Source organism: Drosophila novamexicana, unplaced genomic scaffold, assembly GCF_003285875.2.
Source record: "Drosophila novamexicana strain 15010-1031.04,08,12 unplaced genomic scaffold, DnovRS2.1 tig00000108-arrow-pilon, whole genome shotgun sequence".
Classification (NCBI taxonomy): Eukaryota; Metazoa; Arthropoda; class Insecta; order Diptera; family Drosophilidae; genus Drosophila; species Drosophila novamexicana.
In genome coordinates, this window is record NW_020824772.1 from 1,780,315 (window position 1) to 1,802,086 (window position 21,772).

Here is a 21,772-nt window from a genome sequence, read left to right on the forward strand (position 1 = left end):
CGCGCCAAGCTCATCAACGCCCCGTGCGCTGTGCACTGTGCGCTGGGGGGGCCATAAACACACCAGGGGCACCGACGCCGCATAATTTTTCCATAACATTTTTTGGCGCCCCGACTCCGCTCTGGGCTACCTTGAAACGACATCGAGCCACTGCATTGTCGTTGTCGTGGCCCGGCCTGCCCTGGCCTGGCCTGGTGTGTACCTTGGTGCCATAAAAAGGAAGCAGGCCAACAATGGCGTCAACGGCGCTGCAATTGCCGCTAGAGCTGAGTTAGTTTCCATGTATCGCCATCGTCCTGTTGGCTGCCTGACAAAATCCAAAAATGCCCTGCTGCTAGCCGAGTTCAAAGTCAATTGTAATTTTTATGGCAAAATGCGACGCATTATGATATATATTTCATATGGATATACACTAAACTGTAATTCTCTGGGTTTGACTGGACCAAGACTGTTGTATATAATATACTTATTTGCTAATGCAATACTCTTTTTACTGTCATATATATTATTATAAAGACCTTTTGAATTGTCTGCAATTGTCTGCTTAATTTGTAAAACAAATATAAAAATACTAGCAAGTGTAACCCGAGTTTTCCTTATGGTTTTATTCTTCGAATATTATACAAACTATTACATTTTCATCCATTTCGAACTGCACGTTCAACTGCCGTTTTCATAGATATTTTAAATAAATTTGAAGTCGATACAACATAAAATAAAATATTTTCCATTTTTCTAGAAACTTTCAAAATTTTCGAAGCATGCGTTCATTCCCTGCATAATACAGTTTTGAAAATGAGTTTAAAACCGCAATAAAACTTAAACCCAAACTGTTCTCCCCATTATCCATCACACCAATGGGAAAGGTAGCTAAAAATTGTATTAAACCAATTCACTTCCACGAATGTTCCACGGGTGAAATCTTTTTATGTACGATTGTAAAAACTGTTCCTGCTGAAACTCCTGAATACTCCACGAAACGCATTCCCAACATAACTCAGGATTTCCATTTACTCAATTGTCTATCAGCAAATTAAATTAAAAATCTGCTTTGCACATACTTTAAAAAAAGCTTACGGAAAAACTCCAAAGCTTATTAAAAACTAGCCCAAAGAGTGTGGCAGCACGTGAACTACCCTGCCAAAGGGACGAGCCCTCATTAAATCCTTTAGAAAACCCGCGTTAATCCCATTAAATGGCGCAGCCTTGAAAAATGCCCAAAAAATTGTTGAAAAATATTTAAAAGAAATCAGTGCAAGTGCCCAACTTGGCGATACCTTCATTATTTTAATGGTTGATTTAACCTGACGCCGTCGACTAGGCCTGGCCCTTATCAGCCCATTGCGAAGGGCATAAGGCGGGCAAAGGAAAACGGGAGAAAGGGGTGACTAGGAGGGTGGCTGCGTGGGTTAGTTTGATCAAACAACACGTTGTTTTCATTGCTCATTAGCGGCGACAGCGCGAGTTTAATTAGCATTGACGTTACGTCTGATACTCATTACGGTCCGGCGAAAAAAGGGTAAAGGCAAATTGCTGCTGTCAGTTGCTGCCAAACTTCAATATAATTAAGCGCCAGCCGCTAGCAACACCTTGGCCAAAAAATAACCAGAAAGTGGCCAAGAAAAATGGCAAAACACTTTGATTCAATCAGCCCCAAAAAATACAATCCGCATCGAGGGTTGTACAGGCAAAAACTAATTGCCTTTTCGACATGCATTTAATCTCTATTAGAGTACACACAAAATTGATGGAAAAGTTTTTGGCGTGGCCGCATGTGTGTATCCGCCTGACTCCCTGGAGTCCCATCTGCATGTCCAGAATCAGTGGCCACTCCAGTCCTCAGTCCTCAGTCCGGCTAGTCGGGCACCTTTGCCTGTTGCCGGTTGCTCTTTGCCGTTTCATAAATTATTAAGGGGTTTGTTTTCCACACGCCACTTGGCCTTTTGTCCATTTTTGGCATTTAAAACAAATTGTTGTTGCACGTTAGTTCGATTATTTTTGCCAGAGGGTGGCAAAACTTTTGCTTCGGCCATCCTGTGTGCTGATAATGACGGAAGTCATCACGTCTGAGGCTGGCAGCTTCGGCTCCAACTCCAGCTTCAACTGATAGATGCCAATTGGCTGGAAGGTGTGAGCACGCCTCTTACATATCAATAACATTTGTTAGTTTGCCTCACGTGAACAGGATCCCAGGACCGAAGCGAAGTCCTCGTGTGCAGCAGCTGTGGCGACTGCTGATGACCTTTTAATTGAAGTGCCGGCAGCCAAGTGTAAGATTTTGTTGTTCTTCTTCACTTTCGCATTGTACTATAATTTGATCAAGGAGATGCTAGAGCATTATTGTGGCAGGGGCCTAACTTTGTTACCATTGGAAATTCGGAAATTTTGCCAACTCCAATTCAAGCTGCTCAGTCGAGCACACAAAAATGCAAATAAACGCACATAAAACAATTTGAAATCAAATTTGATGATAAAACCGAAGCCAAGCCAGGCCAAGCCGCGGGAATCCTTTAATAAACAGCCAAACAGAAATTGAACACACAAAATGTAAGTAGGCAAATTCCGCGTAGCCAGCCACGCCCATTTGCCGTTAATTAAACCCTTCGCTGGAGAAAATCTTTTGGCCAACCACGGTGAAAGTTTTTCCATTAGGGCCAAAAGGAACGGGCCAGGGGTCGGGGCCTCGACCGGGGATGGGGCCATTGCCGTTGCCATTGCCGTTGCCGTCAGCCAAACGAAATCAAAAAGTAAAAATTTATGAAGCGTTTAATTGAATTAATTAAAAGCAATAATACCTTGAAATAATTGCGCCTAATAGAAAAAGTTTTGCATCGCTGGAGTTGAAGCTGCGACTGGCCGCAATTCCAAGTGCCAAATGTAGCTGTCGACTGACAATGGGCTAACCTTTTGGCCACTTTTTGCCACTGGCTTCTTTTGACATACGCCCAGGGGCGGAAGGCGGCTGGTCGGTGGCGGGGCAAGAGTTATGTGACAAATCCTGCGCACGCTAGCCCAAGCCATAAGTCAAAATTATCAACAAGACGGCAAACGACGGCGTCTGCGGCACACAGAGCCGTGTGTCCTGTGTTCTTGCAAGCTGCCTACAGTCTGTCCCTGTTGCAGTATGTGTGTGTGTGCGTGTGTTTGTGTGTGTGTGTGTGTGGCCGAGTGGCTACTGTCACGCACGTAGGCCACGCAACATTGCGAAAAATATGTCTTTGATGTCATAAATCAATTAGGATTGCCAGGCGTCGGGCTGCTACTGTCCTGCCCAGGATCTGAGCCTTAACAGCAAACAACTTGTTAGGCGGCTCGACTCACAGGCGCCCCAACCCCCCACTTTTCTGAAGGCCTCTGTTTTAAACGCAGTTTTTACTTGTTAAACTCGTGCACAAAGTGAAAAGAGTATTTTTGGTTTTCCGCAATATTCGTCCGACTGATCGACTGTTTCTTAATAAATCTGGCTGATTTTAAAGGTGTTATTCGATTGTGAGCGAGCATTACGCAGTCGGTTGCACCCGACTGCAAAATGTTCACTTACTTTCAAGTTTAAAAAGTGACCAAGAAAAAGTTAACAACACCGTCTGCTGCTGCGTCTTCTTGATTTAAGCGTAAAATCAAGTGGCGCAAATGAAGCAAACGAAGTGGATGAACTTGAAGAACAATCCACTCACACACACATACGCACACTCACATATACTACCAAAAGCCTTTTGTTGCGTAATTATGTCACACACACACACACGTTTCCTCTCCACATAGAAAGCAAGCAAGCCTGGAGTGTCATGTGTTTAGGTGCTTTTGTGTTAGTTTATCAAACATAATTAAGAAGTTGGCACAGCCAACGCACGATTGCTTGACAATAAACAGAAGTTTAATTATTTTGCCCAGCCAAAGTCCCGCCTGGAGCATCATCAGGCTGGCAACTGATTAAACCCAGGCTCACCTTTTGACTTATGATGAGTGCCGGCACCGGCTGATGTATTGCCCGATTTATGACAGCTGACAACTGACATCTGACAGCTGGCAGCAAGCAACAGGACATCATTAAAGCCAGCGGCTGTTTGCCGAAGGAGTTGCCAGCTTTAATGCTTAATTGCCGCCCAGACAAACAGCCAAGATGGCAGCACATTTGCGTAAATCAAACAATTAGTCATGGCATCTACATTATCGGGGCCCAAAACTATGCGAATTACTCGCATTGTCCACTTTTGGCCAAAGAAAATCTTTAATGTGTCCCCGCGGTGTTGTTTGTGCCTCGTCTTACAACACTGGAAGGTGTTGTGTCCTGCACTATTTTGTTAATTTATGCGACATTCTCGTAGTTTGCCATAATAACTTCTTATAGTATCACACATACTCGCACATGCATGTCCCATCCGAAACGGGTTCCCCTGTGGGGGTTGATGCTCATCCAGAACTGGAAAGAAAGTGTCCAAAGAACAACTCGCCACTCGACGCATTCATTAATTTATGGTTTTGGGTCTTTGAATTTATGTACTGCACAAAAATACAAAAGTATTTGTTTTAAAATAAAGGGACCCGACCTAAGGTGACGGCTCTCTGCTTTCCTGACAGCCAACAAGACAGTTGAAAATTAAATTAACTTAAATACTCACTTAGCTCTTTCAAATATTCAGCTTTAACTTTTACTAGTTAACAAATGAATCCTAACTTGATTTTATATAACAGAACCTACATTGTGTGAAGCATAGAAAATCGAAGCCTTCATTCAATGCTCTTTATTCTATTTGTTTGTTGGTACTTTTATTTGATTGCAAAGATTTCTGGCTGCAAGCATTCCTCTGCTTTGAGGAAGTGAGCTTCTATTTGCTTTAAATATCTGTGAGCTTTCATGTGCTTTGAAAGCTTCTCATTAAAAGTAAATGCAGAACATAAATCTACTTTGTGTCACATGTATTTTGTTTCAAAGTAGAGATGAGCTTTAAAGGGCTTGCTTTTAAAGATGAAGAACATGGGCAGCCGTTTACTAAATCAATTTTATATCTATATGCCATAGACTATATGCTATGTACTAGCTCATTTTAAAGTGATGCCCAACATTGTGTTTTGGTGCTTTTTCCCTTCGCCTTAGCGAATTTCAAAGCATTTGCTTTTGCACATTGTCTGACACAGCACACTTGAAAGCGATGTTAACTAATCCGTAAGAATATCAGTTGAATTGATTGTGCTGCTTGTTAAATAAATTGCATAAGAGTTGCTGCCGGGTTGTATTCCGTGTAGCTACACAGAGTTCGCTGCCCCTGGCTGACAGCATTACAAGACGTGCCCCTTCCCATCCGCCAACAATATCCCTCCCCACCAACAACAATTGCAATTGTGCAACTTTTGTGTGTTCTAAGTGGATAAAAACTCGTTTGCAAGCCTCTAAAGCTCGTTTAAATTTAACATTTTATTAGCGACTCACACCTGGTGCCGGGCTTGGAGCTGGCGCTGCTGCTGTTGCTGGAAACAGCGACGCCGACGTCGATACGTTCTGCTCGCTTTCGCCCGCTTTTCGCATTTGGTAATCAGAACCAAGTCGACGACGGCGCCGGCGCCGACGCTCGCTCTGACAACGGCCAAGTTCAGTGCCCTCGAATTGTGTTGACGGTTTTCGAGTAGAATTGGCCGGAGCGTATCTACTGATATGTTTCTTTCCAGACAATTTGCATTGAAACTAGGTTAAGCGTGCCCAGGTAGAGCCATAGAACACAGTTGCGACTCGGATGTAGCACGAACCATGGACCATTGTTGATGGCTAATTTTTTCAATAGATTGCTTAATCTGTGTGTACGACACATGAGTGTCCAGTGATTGCCTCAGCGACAACAACATGAAAAGCCAATTAGCCGCGAGCTAAGCTAGCAAATCAAATGTCCAACACGTAGACCAAATGGGAAACCTGTTAATATTTCAATGACTTTGAACTTTTAAAGCGTGGTTTTTCTTCTGTTTGGTGTTGACATTAACATATTGATTGGTATTTGCTTGACCCATTTGTGGGGAGCACTTGGTGCCCACGCCACTTCCACTTTCGTTCGAAGCGCGACTTTCTTTAACAATTGCCCATGGATTTGGGGCCCAAGCTTATGCGCTGACTTTGGGCCCAATGTTTGTGGGATTTGTCAGCGCTGCTGCGGCCACTTTGTAACCAGTTTTAATGACGATGGCGTCGACGTCGTCGTCGACGTCGATTCTCAACGTTGACGCCGATTCTTGGTTGGCCTTTTATAAAAAGTCTTTGGCCAACTTTCTTGAGCTTCATTCGCGTTTCAGGCGCGATCGTCAACGTCTCGTAAAATGAAAGCTGCGCTCTGCCTTTTACCGTTGTTGGCCTTAACCAGCATGGTGTGTTCACTGCCACCTCCTCCGGCCAAGGAGGATGCACTGCCCAACACGTTTGCCAGTGAGGCCTCCCAGCTGATTGCTACCCAGCTGCTGAAGCACAACAAAGATATCGATGCAAATCAGGTGCATTCGCCGCTGGGCGTGGCCTCCATACTGGCCGTGCTGGCGGAGGCTGCAGAGGGTGAGACCTATGCGGAGTTTGGTCAGGTCTTTAGCTTTCCCAAGGAGCGGCAGGATCTAAGAGCAGCCTTTGAGCGCATTCTGGGCAGCTATCAGAATCGCGATGCAGCTGTGGCCCTGCCCTCGTTCCAGACCTGGTTCTATGTCTATCGCAACAACAGCGTGCGCGAGGACTACAAGCAGCTACTGCAGCGTCACTATTACGTCGAGGTGAAGGATATCAATAGGCAGGAGTACGACTGGAGTGAGCCCAACACCTCGCTGCAGCTGGAGGGCAGTGGCGCCGATGTCGACAGCACAGAACCAAGCAATAGCAAAGATGTCATCGGTTTCGAGACACTGAAGCGCATTAACCTGGACGACGATGCTCCCCTTGTGCAAAGTGATACCTATGGCGAGGAGGTGCTAAACAAGGAGGCATCCAAGTTCGATCGTGAGGTAGATGACAAGCAGTATGTGGAAAAACCAGTTGCATTGGCCGAAGCTGCAGAACAGCTGCAGCGGGACCAGGAACGGGAGCAGCTGACCACCGAGCTGTCGGCAACGGAAGCAGCCAGCAGCAGCACCGATGCACCAGTGGAAAAACTAGAAAAACCAGCTGAAATTGCTCTGACCGTTGAGGAAAATGTTGCAGCCAAGCAGCAGAACAAACGCAGCCATGCCGAACAGAATCCAAATGTCGAGGAGAACGAGACGGTGCGGGAGGATGAAAAGCTACGCAAGCTGCTCAACGAGCCGAGCAACGGCGGCAACCAGGTGACCGCCGGTGAACCCGAGAAGGTGCGTCTACCCCTGCAGAAACTGGAAAATGCTGTCAAGTCAATGGTCAAGGAGGGTGCCGATGAAATTATGATTGCGCTCGAGTCGCATCTGAGCACAGTTGCTCGGGTATGTCTCAGTTGGGTAGCTTAATTGTGATTCTTTCAGCTAAACACTCTTGCCCTCTCCCCTTAGGCTTATAGCGCACGCAGTCTGTTCCGACAGGACGACATTGCCTCAGCACTGAGCGCCAACTCCATAACGGGTCGTGACCTTGGCTCCAAGTCCAAGATGCTGCTCTTCAACGGACTCTACTATCGCGGCAGCTGGGCTCAGCCTTTCTATCAGCTGCGCGATGGCAGCGATGAGTTCTTCTTTATGACAAACGAAGATGCCGTGAAGACGCCCATGATGCATGCGCGTGGCAAATACAACGTGACCGATCTGCCTCACTTGAAGGCACGTCTGCTTTCAGTGCCGTACGAGAATGCCCAGTACAGTCTGTGCATTGTGCTGCCCAATGAGCCCGAAGGCCTAAGCGAGGTCATTGCCCAGCTGCAGCCCAGCGACTACAAGTACGCACGCGAGCACATGCAGCTGAAGGAGCTGCATGTGACGCTGCCCAAGTTCCAGGTGGAGGAGACCTCACGCTCCGAGGCAATGCTCCAGCAGCTGGGCCTAAAGCGTCTCTTCTCCCGCACCGAGGCTCAGCTGGGTCTCCTCTCCGAGGACGAGGACATTCATGTCGATGAGATCGTGCAGTTTGTCAATGTGCGCGTGGATGAGGGCGGCAGCAGCGCCAACTCCTTGTCTGCGGCTACAATGCAGGGCCGCTCACCTATTGCCGCCGAAACTGCTGCCACATTGCCAGTGCCCGAACCTGAGCCAGAGCCGGGCGTAGAGCTTTTCGATGTGAATCGCCCGTTCGTCTATTTCGTAATGGACTGCAAGAATGAGTTTGTCCTGGCCTCTGGTAAGGTGTATGCGCCCGAGTTCAAGGATGAGCTGCCGCCCGTCTCCATTGAGGTGGAGCTGGAGCAGTCGTAGATCGTCTCTCCCATGCATCGCTAGCTTTTAAGTTTCGTAACGAATTTTCACCGATGCGCTTCATGCAATTATCATACTCCTAAGTGCCCATAAGTAATAAACGAGATTTTTAATTTCCCAAAATAAAAAAAAAAAAAAAAAAAAAACGGAAAAGGAAAATAAGCTCCTGGTCCCGATGAGGCCGGTTTTGATTTTCCCAGCCACTTGAGCAGAGCAGAGGCAGTCTAGCGAACTCGGCGTCCATTTGCTGCGCAATCAAAACAACAATTAATTCGCTTACTCGCTGACTGCTAACAACAACAAAGGCAGCAGCAGCAGCAGAAGCAGGAAGATCAACCCTCAGGATTCAATTGTCTGTCTGTAATATGAAATGTATCTGGCGGCGGGCATCGCTAATTTCCGTGCAGCGAATTTGTCATTGCATTTGGCTTGGGTTTTGGTAAGGGTTTTTGGGACAGGGGTTGGCTATGTTTATGCGCCGTGTGTCTGCTTTGTTGACTTAGCTCAGAGTTCCATCAATTCTCAGGCTACTCAAGCGAAAGCGCGGCGCATCCGACACGTGCCCCTGCTGGCAGCCCTGGCGAATCTGACAGCCTTCTCTTCAAGTGGTCAATGGGCTGCAATTAAAAGTCTCATTAGAATGCATGATGTCTTCTTTTGCCATTATCCAAGGTGGCCAGTCAGGTTCCACATACTTCCAAGCACACACCCAGCCAACCGAGCAGCAGACAAGCAACCAGCCAATGCTAAAAATGTGTGTCTGAGCGAAGACGTAGACGAGGACGCGGACGCGTCGTGGCCTGAGGGGGAGCTCAAGGCGCCAGGCTGGCGGGCGCCAAAAGCCAGAGGTAAAAACAGGAGTAAATGCGTGCCATGATTATAGTGATGACGACTGCCACCCCAGGCTGTGCTTGTGCCCAGCAACGTAGACCAGGGCCTCGTCTTGCTGCTTCTGCTGCCGCCAGCCGAGTAGACGATGATGTTTCATCTTTTCCACATGAAAACTCACGTAACAAAAATTATGATAATCATAACTTTTTTTTTTAGTTTTTCCTTTGAATACCCCGCATTGTGGGGCAGGCGGGGGTCCTTGTTTTGTTAGCCACTGGACAAAGGAGTCGCTGGCTGGTTTGCTAAGGTATTTTTGGGCCAGGCTGGCGTCTAGTTTTTGTCTGGCGCTCGCTCTATTTTTATTAAGTCTTGCATATAAATCAATGTTGCCAGATATGCAGAAGACCACCGAAAGGTATAAAAGATTTATAAGCGCTTTTTTTGTGTTCACTTTTTTGCCGTCAACTCGTTTAAACATTGTTTAACATAATTTCCATACAAAAGTTGTCGGATGAATAAAAAGTGAGTCGTCTCTTTTGCTTGTTAGACAGTGCAGTTTTCATAAGCAAAGACACCCTTAGCTCAAACAATCAGTTGTGATGAATAACAAGTGAAAGTGCTCTAAACGGGAGAATTCACTAAGAAATACCCAACAACATGCTGCCGCTGCAAACAGCGCTCCAGCCTGAAATGGAGAGTCAAACAAATTTTTAATCTGTATATACAATACGAAAACAACCAAATTGAATGCACTAGCTCTTATGACAATCATTTGAGTCTAAAAATCAAAATATATCTTTATAATGGATTCAGGGTATGAAATGTGTAAATTTCTTTGAGATACCCTTACCTCATCCAGTACACCCACTAGCTATTTGGCCTGGCACATAAATAAACCAAATGGCCATAAATCTATCCAAATGCATCAAAGACAAACATTTAGCTTGATGGTAATTTCAACAAAGCGTCACGCCACGTCTTGGGAGATTTATGGTTCTGCTTCAAGTCTAATTACAAGTTAAGTTCGCCGAATTAAAAATGTGTCTTCCCGCGGGCAACAAGTGTGGGAAATCGCTAGAATTTTCAATTGCGCCAGCTGTTTTCTAAGAAAAACTAAACCGAAACAAGTTGAATTTCAAAATACTCTCAACCCCCAGCCCCTGAACGGAGGGCGACGTTGACATTTGCGGCGTGAAAATGTAATGAACACATGTGGACGTCAACTGGCAAGGGGCTGCTCCAGTGGAGTGATTCTGTGGGGGTGTCAAAATCAAAGCCACAACAGACTGATACACATAGCTCATGTTAGCATAACAATCTTAAACAACCCGAACTTTATTTCTGAACAATAGATAACTATATGTATGCACATTGATTGGGATGCAAATCGTCTCCTTTAGCAGTCAACGACAACTTCCTCATACCGCATGTTGCGTGGCCTTAGCCTTCTTTCATAATTCACAATGGTAAAATATTTAGCAGGCTTTGAATTTTGTTCTTTTTTGGGTCGAGCTCCCAACTAGAAGTCAGCGAAAGCTTCCTCATGCCGCATAGTCTTAGCCTTCGGCTTATGCTTACCCTCGGGATGTTTGTCGAAGTTTGAAATATCCTCAGCATTCGATATAGTTGGTAAGTAGGGCGGCGCTATGGTCTGGTTGAGCAACGCTATCCATTCCACCTCCTTGAACCACTCATGATTCTTGATATCCTTGTTGCCACCAATTAAATTGCCATATCTGAAAGAAGAGTTTCGAGAGAGTGCACATTACCAAAGGATCGATTGACTTGCCGTTTCGAGAGATCCACTTGCAACAAATGATCCACCAGATGACGTAACGCCCCAGTGAATGCACTGGGCATTTTGTAGTCACCCTCGCAGATCTTGTTGTACATAACCATGACGTCACGATTGTGAGATGCAAACGGGGAATGACCGGTAACAAACTCATAGATAAGAACACCGAATGCCCACCAGTCCACGCTGGTGCCGTAAGGCTTTGATTGTATAATTTCTGGAGGCAGATACTCAGGAGTGCCACAAAGCGTCATTGTCCGCGTTTCTACTTTCTGAAATGTAATAAGGAGTTTAGTTAGTTAATTTAGTCCGATTGAAGTTCAATTGAAATTTCTTTTGCCACCAGCGACCTTTGCAAATCCAAAATCTGTAACCTTCAGATAGCCGTTTTTGTCTATTATAATATTCTCTGGTTTCAGATCGCGATAAAGCAGACTGCAATGATGAAGATACTCTAGAGCCAGAAACACCTGGGCCGCATAAAAGCGAGCCTGTTTTTCACTAAATTTGCGAACTCTAGGGACATAGATAAGGTAATTGGCCGATAATATATCGATGAATAGCTATATCACTAACCTGCGATGGTATGTGAACAGCTCGCCTCCAAGCAGTAGCGGCAGGATCAGGTAAAGGCTGTCATTATCCTTGAATGAAGCTATCAGATAGACGGTGAACGGGAAGTGAATTGCGTTGAGAACCCGTTTCTCGCTCATGACATGCATCACCTGTTTTGTCTTTACGATCTGATCTTTGCTTAGCTGTTTCGAGGCGTAATACTCATCAGTGTCCTTTTCCTTGACTAGCTGCACCTTCCCAAACGACCCGGATCCTAGAGTGGCTTTGATTATGTAGTTGTCGAGACCACACGATGGTGACGGTGTATTGCGGGTAAACCTTTTGTTGAACTCATCCTTCAGTTTATCCAAGATGACACCGTAGTCAACTTTTGGACTAAAATACTGTGGCTCCAAAACTGATTGCCGCCCCATTCTGATCAACTCGATTTTTCAATAATATACAACTTTTAATTTACTCTTACAATTTCGAATATTTACTACAAACTTAAAGATCCATAAACTAACCAGATAGGTGAAACAAAAAGCATGGGCTACTTGATTTAATTATACCCTGATTATTGTGTGGGACTCTACCCAATGAAACAATTAGGTGACGTTTCCGACTCAATCTCTCTTCTCCCCATCCATAAATCCAATTAAAAGCACTTTCGGACAGTTTTAACAAAAATATCTTGAACCAATTTTGTCTATATTTCTTAATAATTTTGCCATATGGATGCGGGCATAATCCGCGCGTAGCTGGAAATTGCCAAATCGCTGAAACACTTATTCATTAAGTTTTCATGGAGAGCTTTGAAAATTAATTTGAAGCAAATCGGACTCAACTAAAAAGTTTGCCCTTAAAATCTTTGAATGCGCATTTTTACCAAAGATGTTTGGATTCTGCGAAAATTGTGAAACACGTTTCAAATGATTTTTCATATAGAAATGAATTTGAACGCGAAACGTCACCCACCAAATCATGGACTTCCATTTCCACCAAATACATATGAACAAAAATCTTTAAAAATTAGTTTAAGGCCGAAAAAGTATCATACAAAAGATTTTCGCGAATTTGCCATACATACGGATGGAATTCCCGAAACCCCATATGGTTTCAGCTTGCTATCTCCTACGGTTTATGCTGTGCGTTGATTACCAATCAGTCAGTTAGTCAATCAATCAGTCAGTCAGTCAGGACAAATAGTTGTATATAAAGTTTATAAAAAAATAAAATTAAGGAGGACCAACGTTTAAAAATTATTAAACAACTCGGGATGGCGATTTATTTTTGACTTCAATTTTGATTTAGCCTCAAAATTTTCAAAATTTGACAAATCTTCAATATTAGACACAGTCGGTATATAGGGCGGGCTAATTTCCTGATTGAGGACTGCAAACCAATCGACGCCTTGAAACCATGGATGATTTTTGATATCCGCAGAGCCTTCGGTTGAGTTACCTAAACTGAAGAAGCGTGCTTGAAATGCGGTCCTTAAACATATCCAGAGTGCTTACCGCTTGGAGGGATCCACCTGCAGTAGATTGTCAATCAGATTCTTTAGTTGGCCCGTAAAGAACGAGGGTGCACGATACTCAGCTAAACAAATTTTCGAGTACATCAATATAACGTCACGATTGTGCATAGAAAATGGCGAATGACCAGCCACGAACTCAAAAAGCAATACGCCAAATGCCCACCAATCGACGGACTTACTATACGGCTTCAGTTGAATAATTTCTGGCGCCAAATACTCTGGAGTGCCACAAAGCGTCGAAGTACGGTTGTCCACACGCTGAATGAAGGATGTGAATGAATGTTTTAATGAAATTCTTCGAGATATAAATGAAATGTTGCCTCACCTTGGTAAAGCCGAAATCTGTCACTTTGATATAGCCACGAGCATCCATCAGAATATTCTCTGGCTTAAGGTCTCGATACATGAGACTCATGTGATGCAGGTACTCGAGGGCGAGCAGCACCTGGACTCCATAGAAGCGGGACTGCTTCTCATTAAACTTCCGCACTCTTGGTGCATAGGAGAAAAACTGTGACTATAATTGCAGGACTAACCAAGTTAATGATAGCACTCACTTGCGATGGTAGGTGAACAACTCGCCGCCATTGATAAATGGCAGCACCAGATATAGATAATCAAAGTCCTTGGTGGCATCAATTAGATGGACCAGAAATGGGAATCGTACAGAGTTCAATACGGTCTTCTCATTGTGAACGTGATTGACCTGTTTTAGTCGCACCAGGTCCTCCTTATTCATCATCTTAGCTGCATAATAATTCTTGCCCTTCTTCTCCCTGACTAGCAACTACAGGCGGGCATATGGGGGTTGAGGGTGGATACATTAAGATAGGGACAGGTTTTAGGGACAGGATGACTCACTACAGTGCCAAAGCTGCCATTGCCAAGAACGGCGCGCTGCACATAGCTCTCTAGGTTGGTGTAGGGCGACGGTTCTTGGGCTTGCCAGCGCTGCTCAAACTCCTGCTTGAGGCTGTCGAGTATGGTGGTGTAGTCCTCCTTTGAATTGAAAGTTGTCCGCAGGTGCTGGCTACTCATAATCAGCACACAGACCACTTGAGCATTTTCCACGACAAGGATGGACAACACACAGGACTGGAGTATCTGATAACTTGTACGTACAGCTCAATAAACTGATAATTTGGACATTCATAATTATGACAGTTTTTGTATTTATATTGCTTGACAACGAACAAAACAGAAAAAGCAAAACATTTATATTTACATTTAAACGAGTCTCGGGCTATTTCAATTAGTTGGGCGAGCCACTCAAATTGGGGCAAAGGTATGACAAATAGCCACATACCCTAACCCAGACAGACACCGCAAGACCACATGACCACATCAAATGCCAATTTCCTGTGCATTGTCGGCCCACACATGTCAAAGTCACCGTCAACCTTAACGTTCACGTCACATCGACTTTTTGATGCCGTCCTGCAAAAGTAAGAAAAATTGCAAAACGTCCACTTGATAAATGATGCCAACCAAGATTACATAAGTTGGTAATTTTCTAGTACATTTATTTCTACATGTCAGCTAGTCAGTCGGAGCTCGGGCCAGCTCCAGTTGGCCAACATTTTGCACTTGGCATGCGATGATGGACATCTCTGGCGTCCAGCTCTGCAGCTGAAGTCCTCAGCCTGATGCTGATAAGAGTGAACCGGATGCTCCGGTTGTTGCATGGCTTTTAAGGTAACTGTCGACTGGCCATGTGTCCATCAGCCTGTTGTTGGACCCAAATTGACAATTAATCATTATCTTTCAGCGTTCTGAGCCTCAACTTGAACCTGACGAGTTAGTTTTTGGTGGTGTAGGGGTGGGCAAGTGGCTGAGGCAATTACAGATTGCTTTGGGTTAGGCTCTCATTTCGGGTTGTGTGTGTGCAGAGGCATGTGCAAATGTCTTTCTAAATAGGTTTGGGATTGGCTCTAATGTGACGGCATTTATTTTGGAGAACTTCATTATTGATTGACAAAAGCTGCAGCTGGAGCAGCGTAAATTGAAATCCAAACCGAATTCAATAGTAATATAGTTTACTTTGACCAGAAAAAATGTGTTTTTGTTAAGCTAAATTCTACACTTTGTATATTCACATATATGTTTTTAATACACTTAAAATTAGAAAATTTGTCACGTACTTAACATAACGCAATTCGCTCCCTTTCCCTACTCCAAACAGCTTTCACTTGCACTCTCCAGCTCTATCTCTCTCTCTCTCTCTCTCTCTCTCTCTCTCTCTCAGTCTCTCTCTCTCCCTTCCTCTAGCCTACTCTCTCATCCATTTTGAGTCTGTAAATTAGAAATCGTGCAAAAACTAAACAATATCACTTAGAACGACCCAGTCCCAATCCAAGAGCTTGGCTCATTTAACTTCCAGCCACAAGATGTGCCCCTGTCCAACACTCTCCACCCCCTCCCCACACATACATAAGATAAACTCCAGTGAGGCTAAGATATGTTAACGACTGCAATAAATAAACGGATAATATCTAGCGAGTGCTAGGCCTTCCATAAATACACATATCCACGTCCACGAGTTGGCTTCAACGGCGTCTTGGACTTGAGGAGAGATGGCGCATCTCTAAGCGGTCCTAGACCAGATTAAGTCATACGCACACGTATCACTCTCCAGGCAAACCAATGCCAATTCTTTAGCTGCTTTGGTAACACTTAAAATTCATTAGCTGTATTAGAAGGCGCTTGCCTCGGCTCGGCTTGGCTCGGCTCGACTTGACTGCGCTTGGCTTATGCAAAGTAATAGACGCCCCGATGAACTGTTGACACGCTCGACATTTGTCTTGGCGCTTGGCGCTACACTTGGCTAATATTTGTTTTAGTTATCAGTGACATTTCTCCTTTATTTTTCATGCTACGCTTAAGTAGGTGAAAGTGATGGCCAAATTCAATTATGCTGAAAGGTTTCGCTATTGTCTCGACTCACATGGAGCATACCAAACATATACCACATTTTGCGAACAGCCCTCGCCATTAGCGTTAATCTCAGCACAAACGGGATATGAATCATGGCACATTCACAAGCACTCGCTTTCGCTCTCCCTGCTGCATGCTGCAGGAATGGCGAATGCATTCACTGTGCACAGTTCAGCGGGCAGCAACAATGTAACCGTATTCCACCTCTACGCCGCCCTTCCACGTATGTGTGCAAAAGGTGTAACTAATCCGCAGGGCATGTGACTTTTGTCATGCGCCGCTGTCAGTCACTGGCCTTAAACCGCCTGCCCCTGTCCTACTCCAGTACCTATGCCGGATACCCAAACCCTTTGCCAATGCCAACAGTTTCCAGTCAATTCCACCCCAAAAAGGCGGTGGACCTGCCACCGTTTCTTCCACCTTCAATCATCGATGTGGATTGCCCGCCATTGTTGTAGTTGCTCGTTGGTTCCATGTAATCCCTTGATTTGGCCAGAGACACTGGCAGGGCCAACGGCGTTCTACGCCGCGGGTGGCAACGCTGACATTTTGCAGCTGGCTGACTTTTGTCCATGTTGAGGTAAGTTTCGGCATAAAAAATATATATATTGTTATTCATTATTATGATTATTTTAATGCGCATTTACTTAGTTCCATTGTTGGTGCACTGGACTGTGCTGACATTTGACTGTTCGCTACCTTTTGTGTTGCCAGATCGTCATAAATCAGGCATGGCCAGAACCCATTGATGATATCAGAGCAATAAATCAATTGCAAATGACATCAGGTTCTATATGCAGACAAATAACGCCACAGTTATATGATGCATACACATATCAAAATGGTTGCATACGAAATTTATATTTGAATAATCAAAGAGTTTGTATTCGTTTAAAAAAAATGTTTTTGATTCCTGATAATTTCCAGATTTTCACTGAAACTATCTTAGTTCTTCTTTTTTCTAGAGCAAATTTTCTTTCCATGTTCATTCATGTTTTATTCTTGAATTCTTTTCTTTCGGAATTTTCTTTCCCTGTTCATAGCTTATTCTTGTATAATATTTTATTAAAATATTCGTGCAACTTTGCTTATGTGAATTTTCTGTCCGTGTACTTGTTCATATTCTAAACAATAATTTTAGGGCCTTGCTGAATGAAAACAACTCATTGTATGGCATATAGAAAAGGGCGGGCAACTGAAAACTGTGGTAACCGGCCTGGTAAATGGCGTTGGCAAATAATAAAACAATGCTGGGATAAAAACAATTGCTATTGCTACAATTTTAACATTTGCCATAAATAAACATGAGCCGGTAGCATTTCCCCAGTTGCATGCATTTTTCGAGGAAATGCAAAATGCTGAACATTTTATTGAAATTCAATTAAAGTCGTATTTCAATAATTGGACACGCATGGTGCGCATTTCCGTGCCGCTCGATTTCAAAACGCCGCTCAAATTTATGAGTTTTCAATTTTTGGCCAATTGAAATGTTGCCACTTGGACTATTGGCTGCCCCAATTGTTGCTATTGTTGTTGATGTTGTCCATTTGGCGGAGGAAAACGGAAATTGGTGCAAAATTGATGCCCGCTGCCCGATGTCGAACTCCATCATGAAAGCCACGGTGCATTAGGCTGCACGTCCTTATCAGTTGGGCTCACCCTCGGCGCCTTGCCTTGGCTACTCCACGTTGGCACACACACACACGCACACGCACACCACTGCACCCCACCCCGTCTGGCACCCTTAGCGCATCTCTCACGTTAAGTGTGCAAAATTTTTGCGTGATTTGTGCGAATTTCCTCGTATTAGAACTGAGATAAAACTTACCATCGGAGGCTGTTGGCGGAGGGTTGTTTAGTTTTGGGCGACTCCTTGTTGTCATTGCTGTTGTTTAGTGCCATAAATTTTTTTTACTTGTCATATCTGGTTCTCCATTTAGGCACAGATCATTAAGTTTCTACGGCATTTCGACATTTCTATCTGATTTAAAGATTTGGCTGCCTCACTGGCAGCGATGAGAACATGTGTTTTAATAATTCTTCTTCTCTTATTCCACACATAAATATAGTTTTTTGAGCAAGTCTACATTCATAAATGGCTTTATTTATACGTGCGTATATACAATCACGTCTCTGCATTTATTAATTTGTCAATTGCGGCCTGTCATGGCTTATTAGCATTGGCTAGGCGAATTTTAATTAAAGAGGCGTTGATGGAATATTTCAAATATTATTTAGTCAACACTCGAATGGTCTAAGCAGATGCAGATATCAACAAATAAATTAAGAAGGAATCAGAATTATGATGTCTTAAAACGTAAAATGTGAACTAAAGTTAAATAGACAACTTAAATGGGAATACCTTGTTTTACATTTTTATCTTTAGATATATTCTCAACTGTTTGCCCCAACTGACTGACTTTTTGCTGATCAACACACAGAATAAGGTAAAAGGTGGACAGCTAAAAATTATATTGTAAATGAAACAAATCAAAAAATCAATACGATGCTTGGACAATCATCCAATCCAAAAATATCTACCACTCCTGGTTGAACAGTAGGTATTAAAGATTGCATGAGTGCAAGTTTAATTCTCGGCCGTAAACTCACCTTCAATGTGAAGAGACTGAATTCGAATCCAAACCACGATTGTAAAATATGCAGAAAAATTAAATTTTTGATATTCGATCAACTTCAAAAATATATTAAAAAATCTTTATAAAATGTATTTTTGAGACGTGAAGTGCAAGTAATACAAGTTTATTCGACGGACGAAGGTTAAGTAATATACTTGGCTAACACCCGTTGGTATATAAACTCTCAGATTGTTAGTCACTAACTGCCTGTTATCTTCAAGCCACTAACCCGACAATAAATAAGACTTTCCTCGCTAAAACACACTATAAGATGTCTGGCACAATAAACCGTCTGGGTGCCCCCCACCCCACCCCCTTTTATTTATTCAAAAATGGATCTTCTTGGAGTAACTAAAAGAACTATGACAAATTTCAAATAATTGATACATCACCTTTTCTACATTGTAACTTTTCTCAAATAGCACGAACTATTTGACGCATAAGCGGAAATTCCTTCAGAAGGAAGGCGGCTAGGAAAATCAACCTGAGACGTGTTCAAAGCAAAACACAACCGCAACCGCAACGAAAATGATGACATAAATTATGCTATCTATGGATGAACCACATATATGTAGATATATATCTGGGACCATAGCTACAGCATCTTCTGCATCTCTGTTGAGCAACGTCTTTAGATCTTGACTCTCCAAGATCTTATTTCTAGAGTGCGGCATTTAAATTTGACATGGGCGCGATTTGCACGCTTAATTGAGACAGGTGCCTGGGAATAGGAGCGGGAGCGGGATCGGAACCGGGAGCTGCTGCGGTAGCAATGTGGACACTGAGCAACTGTGACATGTGTTCGCTGCTGTTGCACAAGCTGCAAGATTTATCATCGTGCCACGTGTGTCATTACGGGCGCTGCGTTTTTCACGGGAATAGCGAACGACGCACGCCAAATGCAAAATTAACAACCTAATTAATACCTAGGCCTGTCAAAAGGCACCTCGACATGCCCATTCGCCCATCCGTCCCGCCGCCCAGCCGCCCAACGGTCCATTGCCGGGCAGCTGCTCCAAAAGTGTTTACCCAGTGTGAGGGCGGACGAGCCGGATAGCTGGCATAGTTGGGATCTGGGATATGAGATAGTGGGGAAATTTTCGTGATTTTAATTGGTGCCCAGAACGTAACCCTGTCTAACACATGAGTTGGAAGCGAACCGCAAACTAACTAACGGCCAGCGGGCGGGCAGTCGCTGTCAAAGTCAGCTGCTGCTGCTGGTGCTACTAAAATGGCTAAAAACGGCTAAAAATGCAAAATTGACTGCTGCCGTTTGAGAGCTTCAACCATATTGAAGGCGTTTGCGGTTGGCTGCCAGCACTTGGCCGGACGTTTATTGAACATTTTTACTTGCGGTTCAGTTCGGTTCCCTCGGGCGCGGTGGCGCGATGGGCCAGCATTTTGGCTTGGCTAACTGGCAGCTGCTTTGGCAGGCGCTTTTATTAATTTCAGCGAACGCGTCTCAATTTCACGGACAGTCATCAGTATTAAATGCAAATGGGATTTGCAAACAAAACCAGGAGCAGAGACAGCGCGAGGGAGAGAGGGAGAGAAGGAAGCTAAGCAGAGGCCAAGACAGAAAGTGCCATAGATTTGGTGGTTGTCCTGAACGAAGCCTGTAAAATTGGCCAAAAATGCGTTAAATGCAAATTGGATAAGAAGTCGTGTCGGGCTATATACCACAAGTAAGCGCGACAAGCAGGACCAGGCGATGCATATGGTTGCCAAAAACAAAAGAAAAAAATTTGAAAAAAGGAAAAAGAAGCAGCAGCAGCAACTGTATCTGAAGCAGTTGCTGAAGGATATCCGCAAGGATATGGCACTCGCATCACATGACCGGCGAGTGTGAGGCCGCGTTTCGTGTTCATTTCACAAATGAAAGCGGCGACAAACTTTAAAGTGGATTACGTTTGCCTAGCACGGCCACCAAGACCAGGATATATCCCGCCACACGCCCTGGCGCCCCTACTATATATTCCTCTCTCGCACAGTTGTGTTATGAACCGCTTTGCTATCTGCTGCCGCATGTTCTTGCAACATAAATCCGTGAGTTTTTGCGCGCAAATTTATGGCGCTGGCGACACTCGGCTCAAACTTCTGCTGCCAGCGGCATTGTTGTATTTATGACCGCGACATGACCTGATCCTGCACTAGCTCCTGTTCCAGTTCCTGTGTGCTATACTATGCGCTCTGTTGTGGGCGACTGGCGCTGAAAGTGTTGCGCGTACGTGCAACCTCAGCCTCAAGCTGCAAGCCGCAAGTCTTAAAATTGCCGCTCGGAAATTGGATTTGTTCGGGAGCCAAACTGGCATCTTAAATCTGCACGCCTGTCAATTTGCGCCTTTTTAAGCGCAATTTATGTGACCTCTTTGGGCTCTGCTCCTAATGAGCAGCGGCCGCCTTTGTCCGCCTGCAAACAAGCCAAACAGCCCGCTGGCAGCGTGCCCCAAAACTCAATTGAAGTTAATTACGTGGAAGAGGCACACAGTCACAGTTACAGTCACAGTTACAGTTACAATTACAGTCGGCCATTTACATGTTCCACTCCCCCACACAAAAAAAAACCAAAAAAATAAACATAACTGAAAAAAAAAGAACGCTTACATCGAAAGCAAACGACTTGGAGATACTCTGTGTTTTTCGTGAAAAATAGTAAGGACATAATCTGTTGGTTGGTTGTGGACATTAAAGGAAATCAGAACACCCTTGATATCTTGTAAACTAACAGAAAAACTTGTATGACCTTACTCCAGCTAAAAGCCACGATCCTTAAAACACGTTCGATGTTGCATTTTTGGGAATATTTTAGATTAAGTTTGCAGTTCAATCCTGAAACACGAAACATTGATTAGAGGTGACGTTTGTAGGTGTGACAAAAAAATCTTAAACCATTTTGACAACGGATGATAACGGACGAACGGATATCTCAAAAAATATAATATGCTGTGTGTTGACATCTAAAAGCAGGGTATAATAAAGAAATAATCCCATTTCATAGATGGAAATCAATTCAACCGGATGCATAGCGTCGATGGCGGCTGCTGACCGTTGGCCGTTGGCCGCTGCCCGCCGTCAGCCGTCCGCCGTCCGCTGCCCGCTCAGCGTCCGCTGCCCATCGCCCATCGCCAGGATGTCAATTGTGAT

At 44.2% G+C, this 21,772-nt stretch overlaps 3 protein-coding genes across 4 annotated transcripts; 1 reads left to right on the forward strand and 2 right to left on the reverse strand.

Moving 5' to 3' along the window:
* Nucleotides 1-6,348: 6,348 nt before the first annotated feature.
* Nucleotides 6,349-8,337, forward strand: LOC115771670 (serpin B13). The gene is made up of 2 exons (XM_030717485.1): nt 6,349-7,419; nt 7,486-8,337. Exons 1-2 carry the CDS (start codon nt 6,349-6,351, stop codon nt 8,335-8,337), a joined length of 1,923 nt encoding a protein of 640 aa, XP_030573345.1.
* A 2,145-nt stretch (nt 8,338-10,482) lies between these two features.
* Nucleotides 10,483-12,030, reverse strand: LOC115772122 (cAMP-dependent protein kinase catalytic subunit 2). The gene is made up of 4 exons (XM_030718097.1): nt 11,540-12,030; nt 11,314-11,479; nt 10,958-11,235; nt 10,483-10,904 (listed from the first exon to the last, which is right to left on the reverse strand). Exons 1-4 carry the CDS (start codon nt 11,950-11,952, stop codon nt 10,688-10,690), a joined length of 1,074 nt encoding a protein of 357 aa, XP_030573957.1. The 5' UTR covers nt 11,953-12,030; the 3' UTR covers nt 10,483-10,687.
* A 743-nt stretch (nt 12,031-12,773) lies between these two features.
* On the reverse strand, nt 12,774-14,250 carry LOC115771989 (cAMP-dependent protein kinase catalytic subunit 2). 2 transcript variants are annotated; one of them, XM_030717910.1, is made up of 5 exons: nt 13,920-14,250; nt 13,616-13,845; nt 13,384-13,549; nt 13,039-13,316; nt 12,774-12,987 (listed from the first exon to the last, which is right to left on the reverse strand). In XM_030717910.1, exons 1-5 carry the CDS (start codon nt 14,094-14,096, stop codon nt 12,774-12,776), a joined length of 1,065 nt encoding a protein of 354 aa, XP_030573770.1. In that variant the 5' UTR covers nt 14,097-14,250. The 2 variants fall into 2 exon arrangements, with proteins under 2 accessions (XP_030573770.1, XP_030573771.1); XM_030717911.1 differs by having other exon boundaries at nt 12,900-12,982.
* Between the last annotated feature and the right edge of the window lie 7,522 nt (nt 14,251-21,772).